Consider the following 18,317-nt stretch of genomic DNA (forward strand, 5'->3'; position numbering starts at 1 on the left):
GTAAACAAAAGCATTATAAATAAATATAAATTCTCTAAAAATGATTACAATTTTAATTACTGTTATTTTTACCTCGCATGTAAAATATGTGAACACGGCAATGCTTCAAGAGTATCAGCTTCTAAACCAAAAGACTCATTGCATCCACCACATCTCAGCTCCAAGTCTTCTTCAGTGGCAGCAGCTATTCTTTCATGATGATTTTTTTGTTCTTCGTCTCCTAGAGAACCGTAGATTCGCGATAGCCTGCATCGCACAGTTCTCACGAGTAACTAAAAAAGTTAAAATAAAAAGGTTGGGAAAGTTTTTAAGAGGGAAAGAGAAAAAATATTATTTAAGTCTGATGTTTAATCCAAAGAACGTGAGAAGACAATGAAGACAATACTGATTCGTATCTTTGTGGCCCTGGCATATATATATTTTTTTTATCTACAAAAGCTTCTTCAGCTGATTCTTTTGTTTTAAATGTGTTATATTTTTGCTCTTACTGTTATTATTATCTGTGATTATGATAATTTCTTTTAACTAAAAGGAGATTAAATATTTTTAAGTGATTAAAAAAGGGGTCATTTTCTTTTACTTGAAATTAAACAGTACACGGAAAGAAAATTGTGAGAACTTTTGCTATGCATTATGGGAATAGTTCCCATAATATCATAAAAATTTTTTTTGCAAAATAGTGTAGAAATTTTGAGTGTGAATGTAGCAGACATCAGACAAATTTAAAATTATAAATAAATAGGGTAAATAATTAAAAAAAAAACTATTTATAAAAAATGCACTTGCTAATTTCAAATTTTTTTAAATGCGCATTTTTTAGAATTTTATTTCATTAACTATTTACTCGGTTTATTAATAATTTAAAATTTGTCTGATGTCTGCTACATTCACACTCATTAGAAATTTCCCTCATGATATGGAGAGATTCAAATGAAGCTTCTTCGACGCTAAATTTGTTTAAAAAAAAGAAATTTTGTTAAAAACTATAATGTTTTTGCCAAATACGAATTTTTTCTTCAATGGTTGAATTTTTGTTTTTATATTTGTTAATATTTCTGTGTATTGTTGAAGTGATTATCACACTTTTCTTTAAATTAATTTTTTCATGATAGTATGGGAACTACTCCCATAATATTATAGGAATGGTTCCTATAATATTATAGGAATGGTTCCCATAAATTATAGGAACCATTCCTATAATTATGGGAAAAATCCCTATAATTATAGGAACTGCTCCCATAATTTATAGTCACACTGAGAGAACAAATTATTTGAGCCAAATAAGATTTGTTTCCGGCAAATAAATTCCATATTTGAATGGACCCAATCAATACTTATTTGAGGCAAAGATATGGTTCATTTGAATAAAATAATGATTTGTTTATCGTTAACAAATCTGTATTTGAATGTTAGCACTGAAGCGCCATTTGTTAGCTACAAACAAATAATTATATATTTGAATGAAATAAATGATTTTAATCAGTCAAACAAATCTATTTATTTGGCTCAAATAAATTGTTCTCTCAGTGCATAGTTCCTATGTTGGTGAAAAAATTTTATAGAATTATGGAAACCGTCTCCATAATTTTCTTTCCGTGTAGATTTTTCATTTTGATACAAAAACAAAATTTAAAATTAAAAAAAAAAATCATCCGAATTAAAAAATTTAAAAAGTAAAAAAAAAAAAGTTACCTTGGCACCAACAGAACTTGCAACTTCGAGTAGCCTTGTATTGAATTCTAACGGTCGGCAATTACAGATTTTGTGTTGAAGTCGTAAAGCTTCGAGACACCTGGCAGCACCATCCATAGCTTCCATTTGACACAATCGATCTCCAGTCGCTGCTGCCGATCCCATAGCACTCTCGTATTGTCGAAAGGCTTTCTGCAAGACGTCAAACTTTGTCACCAACTGTTACATACATTCAAACTGTTTCTGATGCCTGTTAAATGCACTAAATCAACTTGAGTTAAACTAACTTTGTGTTATAGCAACTCGTTTAAAATAAAATAAGGACAAGCTAATTATAAATTAATAGAAGAATAAATTATGATATTATTTCTTACATTGATTTCTGATTTTTTACGGTAGATATCTCCCATTATTCGTATACTTCGAGCATAACTGGCTTGATCTCCAGATACAAGGGACAACCGGGTGGCTTCCTATAACAAATAATAAAGCGTTACATATGTACATACTACAGATATGTATTATAAATACGTATTTTTATTTGAATTGATATTAAATCCACTTCAAATAATGAATTTTTAAAACGTATTTTTTATCAAACCGCGTTACTAATTCCAAAAGGACTTATATTTATAGACGCCTTTTTGGCTCTAAGAGCTTCCTGCTGTAAAAAATTTCACGGTTTGATGGGAATGATTTAATTGATCTTAGAATTAGAACGTTCACATCGCCAATGGTGTAAATGTACAAGTAATTTAGGGGAGGGAGGGGCAAAACGGGGTACGTAAGGAAATGCCAAGTTTTCGAGGACTCAAATACACTAAATCTTTTTTTTTTAATAATATTCAAAGTAAATAGAAAAAATTTTCAGTTACTGTTAAAAAAAAATTTTTGTCATTTTTGCGGGCAAAATGGGGTACCCCTAAAAAAGAAAAAAAAAAATTCTGGATTTTAAATGAATTTGATTAAGTTAAACTTTTTTGCAAGTAATTTATATGAAGAAAAATTATATTTTGCATGATTATTGGATACAAAAGAAGAAAAATAAATTTTTAATAGTTTTTATCATAAAACAAATGTCATTAATATTTTTCAATTGACAACTGATTTTTGAATAAGTTTAACAAAAAAAAAAAAATCAAAATAACGCTTAATTATATTTACAAAAGTGATTTTGGAATATTTAAAAATCATTTAAAATATAAAATTTTGGGGGTACCCCGTTTTGCCTACCCTGCCCTATTCCCCCCCCCCTTCCCCTACTTAAACTCCCAATTACTTTGACACTAGACATTCATTTTTCATTTTAACCCGTCAGCACTCCCGTTATGAGTATTTTGCTCACAGGACACTGTTCAAATTATAAGATGTCGCTGTAGTGCAGGCGATACACTAAAAAACACGGGAGTGCTAAAGGGTTAAAATAATCTACATCAATAACAATGATGATATACTATAGTCCACTGACTTTACTCTTACTCGTTGTATTAGAACCTAATTTGCTAGTGGAATTTTATTGTTCTATTTTATGTAAAAAAATCCGTAGATTACGAAAATAATAATAAAAAAAGCTCAACATCCCCGCGTTTTTTAATAAATAATAAAATTACACTAGGGTCGTTAAGACACCGTGTATTTTCATCAAATAACATATATATTACTGTAAAGCCCTATTAAAATTGGTATTGTATTAAAGGGCGAAAAATTCTGAGTTAGAAACCATAAAAATAAAACCTTTGCAGGTTATTATATTCGCGAAAAAAATTAAGTTACTATTATTATTATATAAGTTATTTGATGAAAATACACGGTGTCACAGCGACCCTAGTGTAATTTTATTATTTATTAAAAAAACGCGGGGGAGTTGAGCTTTTTTATTATTATTTTCGTAATCTACGGATTTTTTTACATAAAATAGAACAATAAAATTCCACTAGCAAATTAGGTTCTACAACGGGTAAGAGTAAAGTCAGTGGACTATAGTGCTGTAATCTACTCTTACATTTTAAATACTGAAAATAGTGACTATATATATTGACTGTTTACTAGTAAAAAGTATGTCACTTATTCAAATACTCGTATACTTTTCACTGCCAAACAGTCATTGTCACATGATTTTCACTAATTCGTTTTATAGAGTATATATTATTCCATAATTTTTAACTGTAGATTATATCACCGGGCAATATTCGAGGTAATAACACCAAACGGTGTCAAGGAAAACACTCGTACCGTGTTAAAAGTACACCGTTTGATATTTCACACCAAGAAAATTTCACATGATCAATTAACATCAGGCAGACAGTGTCAAGTTTTCGAGGAACATTTTTACACCAAAAATTTCTTACAGTATACTGTAAAAAATTTTGAGTTCGCAGTGTGGTGGGAATGATTTTGGTGTTAAAATTTTTAGCACTGTCGGTGTGAAAGTTACACGACGCAAGGTGTCAAATTTGGGACCCTGTGAATTAGAACGTTCACTCCACCAACGGTGAAATATAATCCGGCTAAAAACATTTCATGTGTTCAGTCTGATTAACCCCAATCCCTCACTCTGAAAATCGTGCATTCTCCGCATGGGGTCACATAGATCGAGTCAACTTTCAAAGGCTCGATTTCTATAAAATCTAAAAAAAAAAACTATTGGGTTACTTTGACCCATGAACCAAAAAGAGCTTAAAATAAAATTTTATTTGTAGCATTTGCTTGTGATATTATTAGTGGGTGAAATTTACTGGCATAAAAATATAAAAACTCACAAACTGATCAAATTGCTTGTATATATCGTGACTCATCGCTCACCCAATGTCATTTGTTACTCAAAGGATTATAAATTGAAATATAATACTATTTGCCATTCCAATTATATGAAAGCAAGTGATGGGTTTTACAGTATTACAGATTACTCAATATCAAATTGAATATTATCCCATCTATTAAGTGTCCGCTTTACTAATAATTATATCTTGTCATACAAATATATATTATTTTATTATTAATCTGTTAATAATATCTAAATGTAATTATATATTTTAGTCGATCAAAATTTTAATCGGTTCACTAATAATCTTATTCATCAAATTAAACTGTTAATTAAATTATTTTAAAGCAAATAAATAATATCAGAAATATTATTTATTATTAAATAAATTTAATAAATAACATAAAAAAATTAAATTAATAGCAGAAGTTGGGGCAAAATGAGACATTTTTTAAATAAAAATATTTTTTTTTGAATGCTTAGTTATGGTCAGTTAATTACAAATGGACACACTTAGAAAAAAAATTGAGTGTGCAAAATGGGCCACCTTAAAAACATTTTTTTTAATTTAAAAAAATAATATAGTAAAATTGTTAATATTAAATCCAAGCGAAAACTGGACTCAGTGCAAAACCCGAAATGTGCCCCCTCTCCCCATAATACACGAGTACATCTGCTGGTGTTGATAATATGGATATCTATTTGATGAAAAAAAATTACGGAATAGGTTTTTTTGACACCCAAAAAGGTGAACAGAAATGACTCTAAATTATAACTGAGGGTTTAGAGCCAATTTATAGAATAAAAAATCTGAAAAATGGTTGACACTGTTAGCCGACTCAAAAACTTTCTGCTGTTTTCGAGCTCGGTTCGCTCCCTTTTTTTTTATTTTATTTTATTTTTATTTAACAAGGCCCAACAGCAAATGCCAATGATAGGGCCATTAGTTGTACAAAGATTCCGAATACAAAAAAAAAATATAATGTATAGTATCTATGATGTACTTAAACTAAGTTGCCTCAGAGGCGTTAGATATAATACGTGCTATAATATTTGCAGTTATTGGAGAGCTCGTACATATAAAATCAATTGATTCCACAGCATGTCTATTAATGTTATTACAAATAGTTAATAGTCTATATAGTGGAGAGGATTGCGCAAAGTTTGATCTAGGAAGACAGATAAAAAACATTTTTAGATCTATTACTCTGTGACGGCACTACATAGGAATCTGCGCTAGGATATCAGGGCAATAGGTGCTCCCTTTGATGATACCGGCAATTAAAACAGCACCCGCACATATTCTCCTATCCTCCAGAGTCAATAGATTTGTCTCTTTGCAGAGTTCAGAGTAATTAGAATTTTTATCAGGATATGTGCCCGTCTTCATCCATACAAAAAACCTTGCGAATCTTTTTTGAACCCTTTCAATTGTATTTATATATTTACAATTACTGGGAGACCAAATCGCAGCTGCATATTTAAGTTTAGGTCTGACCAGTGATACATAAAGTAATTTGACTGCTTTAAGGTTGTTAAAATTTTTGCACACTCTGATAATAAAGCCTAATGCCCTATACGCAGCCAGAACCATTTTTTCAATATGAAAGTTAAAAGTTTGTTTATTATCAAATAATATACCTAAATCTCTATGCGTATTAACTTTTTTTTTGGGGAAAGTTAGAAGGGGAAGTTAAAAGAAATTGATTAGAGAATATTTTAGGTCGCGTATTTCGCCCGAATTTTTTCTATATTAGTATAAAATAAAATGTAAAATTATTACCGAACAATAATCATGGGCATCACCAAGTTCGCCTTTTTTCCTTAGCGCTGTTGCCATTTGCAACAAGGCCGCACGGTGATGTCTAGAATTCAAATCAGCAAGCTGTAAACTTCTTGAGAGATCATACGCCCGAGCTGCATATCTTGCACTCTTCTCGGCATCTTGAAGACGACAGAATAATTCAGACAGCCCCACATATACCTAAAAATTTATCACAATAGTATTAACAACTTGTATACAACATTTATACGGGGTACTATATATGTATATAATTGTCAGTTTGGAACAGCAGTGTAAACATGGTGTAAAACTTTATGAACTCTTATTCAACTCTTGAATCCAAGATACTCGAGACTACCAACATAAATAGAGCCGGGAGTGTAAATATTTTAAGTTTATGTGAGTTTTTAAATTTATGTTGATGTACCTGAAGTTCTAGCGAAGGATCCTGAATAGAATGAGCAATTTTGTGAGCCCTCTGAAAAGCTTCCAGCGCTTTGCAGAATCCGGCTAATTCTAAATGTACTCTGCCTACTGTCAAATGAACTAATCCAGCAGTCGCACACTGATCACACTCATTGTAAAGACTGAAATTTCAGATTTCATTAAATTATAATTATTATTTTTTATGCCTTCAATTTTCTAAATTTTCATTCGCCTTTTTGGAATATTGATCTCTACAGATCTATCTAAATTTTCAGATCTCAAAATTTGAAAAATTAGATGCTTTGATATCCTACACAGTAAAAAAGGATTCGTCAAAATCAACATATATCGTGAGTAAATCGAACGGTTTACATTTATTTAGGGGAAGGGGGGGGGGCAAAATGGGCCCCTTAAGAAAAAATTTTCAAATCCTCACTTATTTTACTTGTTTTACTTTTTTGTACTGCCTTGCCAAGTTTTTGACCTTAATTGGTTCTGTCCATTAAAAATAAAAAATGTGGGGCAAAATGGGTCCCCTCAAAAAATTTTTATAATGTGAGTTTTTCAGCTTGTTTCCCTTTTTTTTCCTTCTGCTGAGATTTGGTGTTAATTTGCTGTGTCTATCAAAATTAAAAAATCCTGAACAGTTGGGTAAAACGGGCCCCCAGCAATACTCAATGTTTGTTTCTCGCTTGTTTTATGTTTTGAAACTTTTTGCTATGTATTTAGTATAAAAAAGAGTTGATAGTGAAGATTTGGACCTTAAAATAACTTAATTCAAAGTTTTATGTTGAATCACTATTCGATTAATTCGAAAAAATTGAATTTTCGAGCCAAAACATATAATGTTTCAAATAAACCCCCCTTTAGTAAACCCCTTATCATAATTCTTTAATCATTTCTGTTAAAAAAATTTTGTGATCCCGTTTGGCTAAAAGATATTCGTAGGTTTTCAAAGTCTAGGCATCCCATTTTGCCCCCCCCCCCCCCTTCTTCCCCTATATGTTATTATACCATATAGTAAGTGTTAAAAAAGTTACACACGTATATGTTAGCCGTATCAAATTTTCCAAGAATTCTTTTGTGATGGTCGAGATTATTTATTTATTAAGATATTTTGTGTGTTGATTTGACAGTAACATATAGAAGTGTTACTTTCGTATAAAATAACATTTCTGTGTGTTAAAAAATCAATCGATTCTGTCAGTTCAAACAAGATAAATACTATGTATTAAATTGACACACGAAAGTGTTAAAAATTCAATAATCAGAATTTTAACACACGCTTTTTTTTATATTTTAATGATTCGTTTTTTTTTTCATTCTTTTTTTCTTATACACTTTAAAAAATCGGGAGTGAAGTGGGAGTGATTACGGATTTTATTTAAATACTCGGAGTTTCGGAGTTTTCAAAAACATTCACTCCGATTCGGAGTTTTAATTTTAAAAGAAATTCCCCTTCGGAGAAAATTTCACTCCAAGAAAATTAAATAAATAAACAGTCATCCGCTTCTTATTCACTCCGGATTTAATCCACGTTCACTCCGAAAAGTTTTTACAGTGTATAGAATTTTAAAAACTAAAAAAATTTTTGGAAAATTTTTATTTCATATTTTTTACTCCATAAAATATTTATTTAGTAATTTATTAATTTCTTGTGAAGACAAAATTCAAATTTAACAAAAAATAGAAAATCGTGTAAAACGTCTTGAGCAAATGGTAAATAAATTAATGATACCTGTGTCGGGCATAAGCCAATGCCCTCTCAAGAGCACCAAGTCTCTCATGTGCCCTGGCTAAATTTAAATAAGCTTCAGCCCGCATGTTTGGCGAGTCCAGCTCGTCAGAAATCCCCAACTGCCGGTGCGCAAAGTCTATGCTATCCCTATTAAACAAATGATAAATATTTATGTAGTAAACGAGTCAGGACTTAGATTAACATTCGCAAATTACTTTTCCTCTGTGTTTATTTTCGTAATAAATCAACTATGTTCCTTGATTTATTTATTTTACTAAACATTGCGTAAATAAACGAACTAAGTCGATTATTTTTTTAAGGATTCAAATTTTAATACTTTACATATTATTTAAATCTTTTAACATAAAAATATATTTCACAACAACAATGTTAACTTTAATGACATTCAGAATAAATTAACACACTTCAGTGGTTGCTTAAGATAGATTAGATTAATTTTGTGGTTTCGGTAGTTAAGCTCTTGTATCTGTTCATCGTCTGCATTCATGTATACGCCTGATGTTCCTTAATTAAAATCAACTAAACTTCACATGAGATTTTATACGAGTATTCTAAATTGGAGATAAATGTAAGCTTTAGATTGGATTACTATCTGCTGCGGTTAGAAAATTAGTATGAAAATTTTTTTGTTATTAATTGTATGAAGAAAAATAATATCGTTGAAATTAACATCATGAAATTACGGGATTATAGTCGTGATAAAATAAATATTTATTATTCCAGCTAAAATAATATTGAATTTATGTAAGATCAACCGAATGACTCTGTTATTTCATGGGACGTATGTAGTCTGATGTCTTTTTCTGTTAAAATATTATAAAAAATTTACGTTGTTGAATTATAATAATCCGCACTGAGAGAACAATTTATTTGAGCCAAATAAAAAGATTTATTTAACTGAAGAAAATCATTTATTTCATTCAAATATATATTTGTTTGTAGCTAACAAGTAGCGCTACAGCGCTAACATTCAAATAGAGATTTTTTAACTATAAACAAATCATTATTTCATTCAAATGAACTATATCTTTGCTTCAAATAAGTATTGATTGGGTCCATTCAAATATGGGATTTATTTGCTTGAAACAAATCTTATTTGTGCGATTAGAAAAAGATTGTGATCCGTGTTCCATAAGTTAATATCCCTATCCAAAACTTCCCATGGAATCCACTCAAATGGGTCCAAAACGGCATAAAATCCAATGGACATATAGCTTTCTATGCGATTTTTGATCCATTTAAGTGGATTCTATGTGAACTTTTTGATAGGGATGTAGAATTAAATTGTTTTGTACAGAAACGACGATAACCGATCTTTGATATCTCACTAATTGAACTGTAATCGGACGATATTTCATGTTCGTTTTACCACATCTGCAAGATAAATTTAATCTCCCGCCCTGTTCTTTCCTCGTAAGAGAGGAGTACGACTTCCTTTCCGCTAAAAGGGACAGGAATTTAAACTTTCGATGCAGGTATGGTGAAAAATTAAAATTTTTTTCGAATTTTAATGTGTAATATACTATTAGCAATAAATTTGTTTGTTTTTTGATGGATTGAAATTAGAATAGAATAGAATAGAATATCGTTTTTATTTGTATCACATATATCGTGTTTTACAAAACTGTACCTTTTCATTATATTAATTTTTTACTTATTTACTACATATTTGTACTCTCCTTATCATCTTATTTCACCCTTCTGCTTCATTTATCACAGTGGCGTTACAATAATTTTATACTTTATTTAATCTAGTATCTATACATGTATTGCGATGTCAGCATTTTTCTGACATTCTATATTGTAACAATCATTTTCTTTAAACAGTCTTTCAATTTCCCCAACATGTATACACAGTTCCCTATTTATATCCCCTTTTAACGTTGCAATTAATTTTTCACTTGTTAATTCCCCCTCTAGTTCCTTCCACCATTTGCTTCTTGCTTGTTGCCCTTTTTCACTTATTTTCCCTTTTATATCCTCGCAGCTTAGTTGATTGAAATTAAAATTTTGGGAGTCAGGTATTTAAATGCGTCATTGAAAATCACAAAAATTGTCAACGGCCATATCACGCTGATATAAACACCAGTTCTCGTCCGATCACTGAAGTTAAGCAGCATTGAGCATGGTTAGTACTTGGATGGGTGACCGCTTGGGAACACCATGTGCTGTTGTCACAATTTTTTTTTTTTTACAGAAATAATTTTATAAACTTTCATTTTTAATTCATTCGAAAGAAAAAAAAAACTTTTGAATATTTCTGTCATTCTAATAGGCAACCAAATCGACATTTGTGTGTGGAAAATTAAATTGATACATTACATTTCTGAAGAAAGTCTAACAGTTCAAACAGCATGTGTAGAATTTGCTATCTGCTACTTTCTGCCCCTGGTTTGTAATATACTAATAAATTTTAAATGCTATTGTTAAAAGCATAGAGCTATCGTTTGTGGTCAATAGACTAAAAGTTATAACCCAGAGTCTAGAGGAACAATTGCAATCTCTCGGTACATAAAATTTAATATTTATAAGCATGCGGTTATACACGAAATTTCAAGAATTCAAGTTAATATACAACAAGGAATGCAACTGCAATTTGTTCATAAACATGAACTAACTTCTGGTGATAAAATTAAAAAAAAAATGCTTGAGTTTCAAATATTTTTTTAGATTTTTTTTTCTATCTACGAGAGAAAGATAAAAAAAATTATCACGTGAATGTAAAATCAGAAGTACGATTGACGTTGATTTCTTGGAGTTTATTGGTCTAGTAAACATAAATGAAAGCTTGTCAACTTGATAAATAAACTGAGTGTACTCTAACAAAGTTTGACGTTAAATTTACGTTTTTTATTTACACAAAAAAGGTGGAATATTATTATTATTATTATACATGCGAGAGAAAACCAAGTATTGGTAAATGCAAGTGGACGTCAACTTTTTTTTTTTTTTTTTTTACTAATCATTCAAATACACAATCAACGATAATAGAATTGTGCGTTGACTTGTCGAAGAGTTTGACGAAAACAAGATCAACAATTTGTTATTAAAGTTTTATTAAATTCCATGTAAATTTTCCTATCACATTTATCACTGAATTTGAATATTTTCTCGGGCTTACTAAAATTAAAATAAAGAAAATACTAATGGAAAATAGAAAAAAACTTTTTTGTGACAGACACTTGAAATCTACGACATTTAGCGCCTATAGCCGGCAGCTAAAAATATTAGATAAGATACAGCTGGTAAAAAAGATACCTAATCGTTCTAATAGTGACGTCATCATCGGATCAAAACATATTTTTTGGTTACATGTGCGATAGCAAACGACCAAAAAATATCGAAGTAACTTAACGAGCCATCTTGTGACAAAATTTATCATCATTTTGATTCGTCCACTTACCGACTTCTCTCTAATTTTCAACAAATTCTCAAAACAATCTTACCAAATAAATAAACGCGGATTTATAACCTGCCATTTATAGGCACTAAATGTAGTAAATTTCAAATATCTGTCACAAAAACTAATGTATTTATCTAGTACAATCGAGTCTAAGACGCTCGTGTGTTGGTACCCTCGCCTTCGGCTCGGGCACCAATCTTCACACTCGCGTCTTAAACACGATCGCACTCGATAGATAAACTACTATTATATTCTGCATTAAAATTTTAAAAAATAAATTAAAAATTAATATCAAAGTCATAGCTAATAGTTATAGAAGATTCCTTTTAAAAGTTTACGAAAAAATTAAATAAAAAAAAAAAAAGTTTTTTGGAGTTCATTTTACCCTCAAGTCAAATTTTATGCTGATTTGTAAAATAACTCATAATAAACACGAGGGGTTCAAATTTTTGGTGAAAATTTCGAAATGTTCGTAGTATTCATTGACCAACTGACCTCATACTTTTCTAGAGATTTTATATACAAAAATTAAAAAAAAAAAAATCATTTTTGGTAAAAAATGATATCTTTGGTCTTTTCTCCCCTACACAAATTTATCAATACCAAAAATTTGGATGCCAATTAAGATAACCCGTGTAAAAAAAATTAGTTCCAAAAAGATTCCAAAAAAGTTCCGCATGTGGAAGTTCTAATCATGAGACAGATTAAAACTTCGAATAGAACTTTTTTGGAACGTTAGTAATTTTGATGGTAAAAAAAACGTTTTTATGAGCAAATTTAGAGTAAAAAAAGGACGTTCTTGGAACTTTTTTGGAATTTTTTATGGACATTTTTTTAGTTCTATAAAAAATTCAAAAGTAGTGATTTTTGAACAATTTTGGCATGTTTCTAGAATGTCTTTAGTCTACAAAAGATGCAAAAGAAGTGATTTTGAAATGTTTTGGAATGCCTTTCCTAGTCCATAAGAAAGTCGAAAGTGACTTTGGAACTATTTTGGAATGTTTTTGGAACGTCTTTTTGAGCTTCCGAAAAAGGTCAAAAGTGGTGATTATGGAACTTTTTTGAAATGTCCATATAAAATCTCAAAAAATTTCCAAGAACGTCCTTTTTTGACTCTAAATTCGCTCATAAAAACTTTTTTTTTTTACCATCAAAATTACTAACGTTCCAAAAAAAATCTATTCGAAGTTCTAATCTGTCTCATGTTTAGAAGTTCCACATGCAGAACTTTTTTGGAATCTTTTTGGAACGAATTTTTTTTACACGGGAAAATGAAATATGAATTAATAATAATGGAATTTTTCGCATAATATTTCAAGTTAGCTACTTAATGTAATGTGCTTAATGTTTGGAATGTGATCTGCAAGCATTCAACAGGACGTCGGAAGGCGGTAAGTGCAACACCATGTACTCTATTTGTCAATATCGGTCAGTACTGGTCATTGGTATTTGCCAATAGGCATTTGCGGTTTCGAATACCTTTATATAGTTCTGTAGAGTCTAAGTTAAATAGAGTTCTCGAGTTTAACATTTAGTTCCAGTACATTTATACCCGTAAAGTAACTTGCATACACGAAAAAGGTTTTAGAATATTCACATAAGTAAAGTATATGGTAAAAACTTTACTTTATGTTGCGCCACATCTAATTTAAATGAATATGACTTACAATAAATATTAATAGACGAGTCAAAGTTGACTATCAAATGGCGCAAAGTTTAAAATGAATGATTGAAGTAAAAATCCATTGTACTTTCTTTTAACTTATTTTGAATTCTTGGGTAAACCTTTTGGATATGAAGGATAATATACCTACAGAAAGTCGATAGACGATAGAAAGCTTTAGAATATGCTTTGCTGTAGTACGCATATGAAAGACGTGCTCGATGAAGCGGATGGAACTGCTTTTATCGAAAAATGCATTCAAAGAATAAAACACTCCTCCAATGAAGTCGTGCTATTTTTTTTTGTGCCGGTGAAGTATCCCGAGAATATAAAATGTGATACAAAAAGTATGTACAGTTCCACTGGAATAGCAACGAAAAAAAATCCATCAGTTTCGTGTGGTAAAAAAATTTTAAAAGAAATATTGCCAATGATAAAAAATATAGGGAATATTTTTTTCTTTTTTTATCAAGTCACAAATAATTAATACCGAATATTGCTATGGGTTCTGTGAAATTTTTCTGTTGTCTGCGAGCTCAAACAACTTATAATCGATATTGAAAACTAATTTTTTCAAAATTTTTTTTTATCATTACACTGTAAAAAATTTCGGTGTAAAAATGGACCCAGAGAACTTTACACGGCCGTGTAGTGTGAAATTACGGTGTAAAATTCTCTCGGTGTAAATTTTCCATCCTCGAATTTTAACACTGTGTGATCTCCTTTTTTTACACCATTCCGTGTTACTCGCTCAAGTCAAAAAACAAATTCCGATTCAAGTCTCAAAGTTCTCAATGAAGCTTTTGAAGATCAATTTAGAATTTTAAGATTGACAGCAGTAGAGAAAGTTATCCTAGTTTAGTCCTCAGAGTAGTAGTTACGACCTATTTTACCACTTTGAGGACTAAACTGGAATAACATAATCTGGATTAGAGTCTTAAAATACTCAAAACATAAAGGAATTATTTTATCCACATTTGAACCTCAAAAGTCTCATTCGACGTATTCTCTTCCCTCCCTTTTCTATCTAAAATTTTTCAAAGTCCAAAGTATAACTTTTCATTCGTTGAGGGTTTTGAGGTTTTCGTTATAATTTAAAATTGATAAATTATTCGCATTTAGACCTCATAGTTCTCATTGAGGATTTTGAGTATCAAAATAGAGTCACTTTCTTCGCGACAAATAAAACATCATAGGAATTGAGGCTTTTGAGGACTAAACTAGAATTTGTTTTTTGGCTCGGGTCGTAATTTTGATTAATGAGCAACAAACGATCATTGAATATTTTTTACTACTCAATCAATAACTACATTAATTTTATTTAGATGTTAAATAGTATTTTGAACATTTAAATATTTTTATGATTAATTTTATTAGCGCAAAATTATCATGAATTATACATATAATTTACACACATAATTTTTTACACCGAGACATTTCCACTACACCGGGTTCAAAAATTTTTTTACAGTGTAGTTATAGTTACTTTAATTGATTCAAAAACTTCATAAGACTGAAATTTCAATAAATTATTTTTGTTGTAACCTAAACACTATCAGAACAAAAAGTAGTGTACAAGTCGTCTGTTGTTAAGACTTCAAAACATCGGCACCAAAAATACGATTTAAAAAAAACGGAATAATTGTGGCTATTTTCAAATTTTTAAAAACGCGTGTACCCGTTTTATAAAATGTGATTATAAAAATTAAAAGAGTTTTAATTACTGATTCGGATTTTTTCTAAAACTACCAAATTATTAATATAATTAGGATTTAAAAATTTCTTCATACTTAATAATTGAAGTCTGAAAATAACCAGAAAAATAATTATAAGCTTCGATTAATTTCTAATTAAAACAAATTGAGTAATTCAATTGTAATTATGATTAAGATTTCATTCTATAAACTGAATGCAAAATAAATTAACTTAACTGCCTGTTTTTGACATTAATACGTTTTCACACGAATTCTCGCGTGCTAACCGACAGCACCGAAATTGAATAATCAGTTTGATTTATTAACGTGAAATTTTAAGTAATTGGTGAATTAAAATTTAATTACATTGTTTATTGTTTTTGTTGTCGAATGTAATTTTGAATTTTATTAAAAGAAACCGGGGCAGGACGGAACATTAAAAACATTTCAAAAAAAAGGAAACTTAATATGGTAACACGATTAGATAGCCATCAGACAAAATATACGCGGACAAAAAATTTATAGACAAAATATCCGTAAGGGATTTAATTAATTCAATATTTATTTAAAAAGGGCGCTGTCTTTCACACTATTTTATGTGTGGCTATATTTTTGTAATTGCAAACATACAATATTCGTGAAAAAAAGAGCACTATGTTTCACACCTATTTATATGTGTATCAATCATATGTATTGTCGTATTGAGTATTTAATGAATTAAATGTTAAATGTTTATAAAATAAGATTTTAAAACTTTCTCCTATTGTTATTTTAACTATGAAAATTCTGATCTGATGAATTCATATCTTTGGTATGTTTATTTTCAGGATATTCTGTCCGTAGATATTTTATTCATCGGATATTATTTCCGCGGATATTTTGTCGCGGATATGTTATTACGCAACCCTTAATAATTACTGAGGGCTTTTTAACTTCCCGCTAAGAAAATTGTAAATTTTCAAAAATTCGGGAAGTTATTGGTTTCGGTCCGATTTACGAAAATCGAATTTTCATCAGATGTCGACGTTTTGAGGTCCTAGGAATCTATTCTGACTAATTTCACGATGATGTCCGAGTGTATGTATGTATGTACGTACGTACGTATGTAAATACCTGTATCTTTTGAACGGGTGAACCGATTTTGAACTTTAAGGTGTCATTTGACGCGGCTTGTCAATATCTTGAAGCTGTAAGAAAATTGAGCTTGATCGGTAGGGCTGGTTCAGAGATATTCCAAAAATAAAATTTTTTCAAAGATATTTTTTTTGGATAACTTTTAATGTGCTCGATGGATTGATCCCAAAATCGACTGGGCTCTAGAGCTTTATAAGCCGTGTCGAATGCCACCTCAACCATTTCAATCGGTTTATTCGTTCAAGAGAAACCGTTGTCGAAAGAATTAAAAAAAAATTTTTTTTTAGTTTTTTTGAAATATCTCAAAATCGACTCGATAAATCGAATTCAAAATTTGATCAGCTTTAGAATTTGATAAAACGCGTCGATTGCGACCTCAACCGTCTCAATCGGTTTATTCGTTTGAGAGATATCGTTGGAGAAAAAATGGTAAAAAACTATTTTTTTCGAAAAGAACGGCATACAAAAGTATTTTCGAGCTCCTCGAGCTCGAAAACAGCGGGAAGTTTTAGGGTAGGCCCGCAGGGTCAACCGATAGACCGATTTTTTTTATGCAATTAATTATAAATTACTAATTATAATTATTCTGGAGACATTCGTTCCTGCTATGGATTTGCGGCAAATTAATGACAGATTTGATTAAAATAGATAGAAACAATTTGTACTCGGCATTTATAAGCCTCAAAAATTAATTACGCGCTCAAGTATTTTGTTGTGCTCTGATGGCCTCCCCTATAATGGATATAAACTTCAAGTGGATTCAATTTTTTCCTTGTTGCTGTCACGATTTAATTCAAGAAAAAAAATCTGAAAAACGGTTGACTCTGCGGGAAAACCCCAAAACTTTCCGCTGTTTTCGAGCTCAGAGAGCAGAGTCTAGATTATCTGTAGAATTTCTTATACGGCGATTCCGATCGAAATTAAGGCATCCGATAAAGCTTGAAGGCCACTTTTGTGTTTTGTAAGATGCTGTAACTCATCTGGGGCCGAGAAAAAATTTTTTTTGACCACGAATTTAATCTATTTTACTTATTTTTGTGCCCACAAATGATGTGGAATTGATTTAAAGCCAGTTGATCCCCGAAAAAAAAAGTTAAGAGATAATTTCACGGTAATAATGAGAATAATTAGTGTCGCCATAAATTAATTTATTATGAACAAAGTAAAAGCTGGTGTAAAATTAAATCCATAATCATTATCGTGTATTTGAAACTCATTAGAGACAACGTAATGACGTTTTATCGTATAATAATGGTAACAGTAACTATCAAATAAAATTAAATAACGGAAAATTCAAAAAAGTTTCATAAATATACGACACGATAAAAAAAAATTCATTTGAAAAATTTCTTGTGCTATCGATCGTCACTATAAAAAAATTTCTTACACTCACTGCTTTTTTAAAAAAAAATCGTTTTTTTTTTTTTTTTTTCTTTAAAAACTGTTAGTCTCAATTTGAAATCGTTTTTTTTCTTATGAATAATTGAATGACGCATTCTCTTAATTTTGATCCGAGTGAAAATTTTATAGAATTAAAAAAACGGAATGACTTAAAACTAATTCAATTTTGGAAAAAAAAATTGATTCAAATTAAATTTTTTTCTGTTTATTTTTTAACTTTTGAAAATTTTACAATGTAAAAAATTCGCGGAGTGAATGCGGATTAAATCCGAAGTGAATGCGGAGTGAATGAATTTTTAATTATTCACTCTCCTCGGAGCGAAATTCACTCAGGAGAGGAGTTTTCACGGAGTAGATAATTTTTTATTAATTTAATCCCTCCGGGGTGAAATTCACTCCGGAGGGGAGTTTTGAAAATATTATTTAGAAAAAATAACTCCACTAAATAAGATCTCGCACACACACACTCACACACCCGAACATACCCACGCACTTATTCGCACACACGCACACCCGAACACACCCGAGCACACGCGCGCAGACACACACTCTCGCACTCACACATACACACACCCGAACATACCCATGCACTTATTCGCAC

The 18,317-nt window shown here is 30.4% G+C and overlaps 1 protein-coding gene and 1 non-coding gene across 2 annotated transcripts in view; one reads left to right on the forward strand and one right to left on the reverse strand.

The window, feature by feature from the left end:
• The window catches only part of LOC130673162 (43 kDa receptor-associated protein of the synapse homolog), a 45,439-nt gene that overhangs the window by 7,171 nt on the left and 19,951 nt on the right, over positions 1 to 18,317 (reverse strand). Inside the window, exons 5-10 of the mRNA XM_057478095.1 lie at positions 8,401 to 8,547; positions 6,664 to 6,823; positions 6,237 to 6,437; positions 2,067 to 2,165; positions 1,693 to 1,884; positions 73 to 272 (exon numbers count right to left, since the gene is read on the reverse strand). Coding sequence (XP_057334078.1) covers positions 73 to 272; positions 1,693 to 1,884; positions 2,067 to 2,165; positions 6,237 to 6,437; positions 6,664 to 6,823; positions 8,401 to 8,547 — 999 coding nt within the window. The remainder of the gene's footprint in view (positions 1 to 72; positions 273 to 1,692; positions 1,885 to 2,066; positions 2,166 to 6,236; positions 6,438 to 6,663; positions 6,824 to 8,400; positions 8,548 to 18,317) is intronic.
• Positions 10,477 to 10,598, forward strand: LOC130674070 (5S ribosomal RNA). The gene has a single exon (XR_008990965.1). It is a non-coding gene; the product is annotated as a 5S ribosomal RNA (ribosomal RNA).

This window comes from Microplitis mediator, chromosome 8, assembly GCF_029852145.1.
Source record: "Microplitis mediator isolate UGA2020A chromosome 8, iyMicMedi2.1, whole genome shotgun sequence".
Classification (NCBI taxonomy): Eukaryota; Metazoa; Arthropoda; class Insecta; order Hymenoptera; family Braconidae; genus Microplitis; species Microplitis mediator.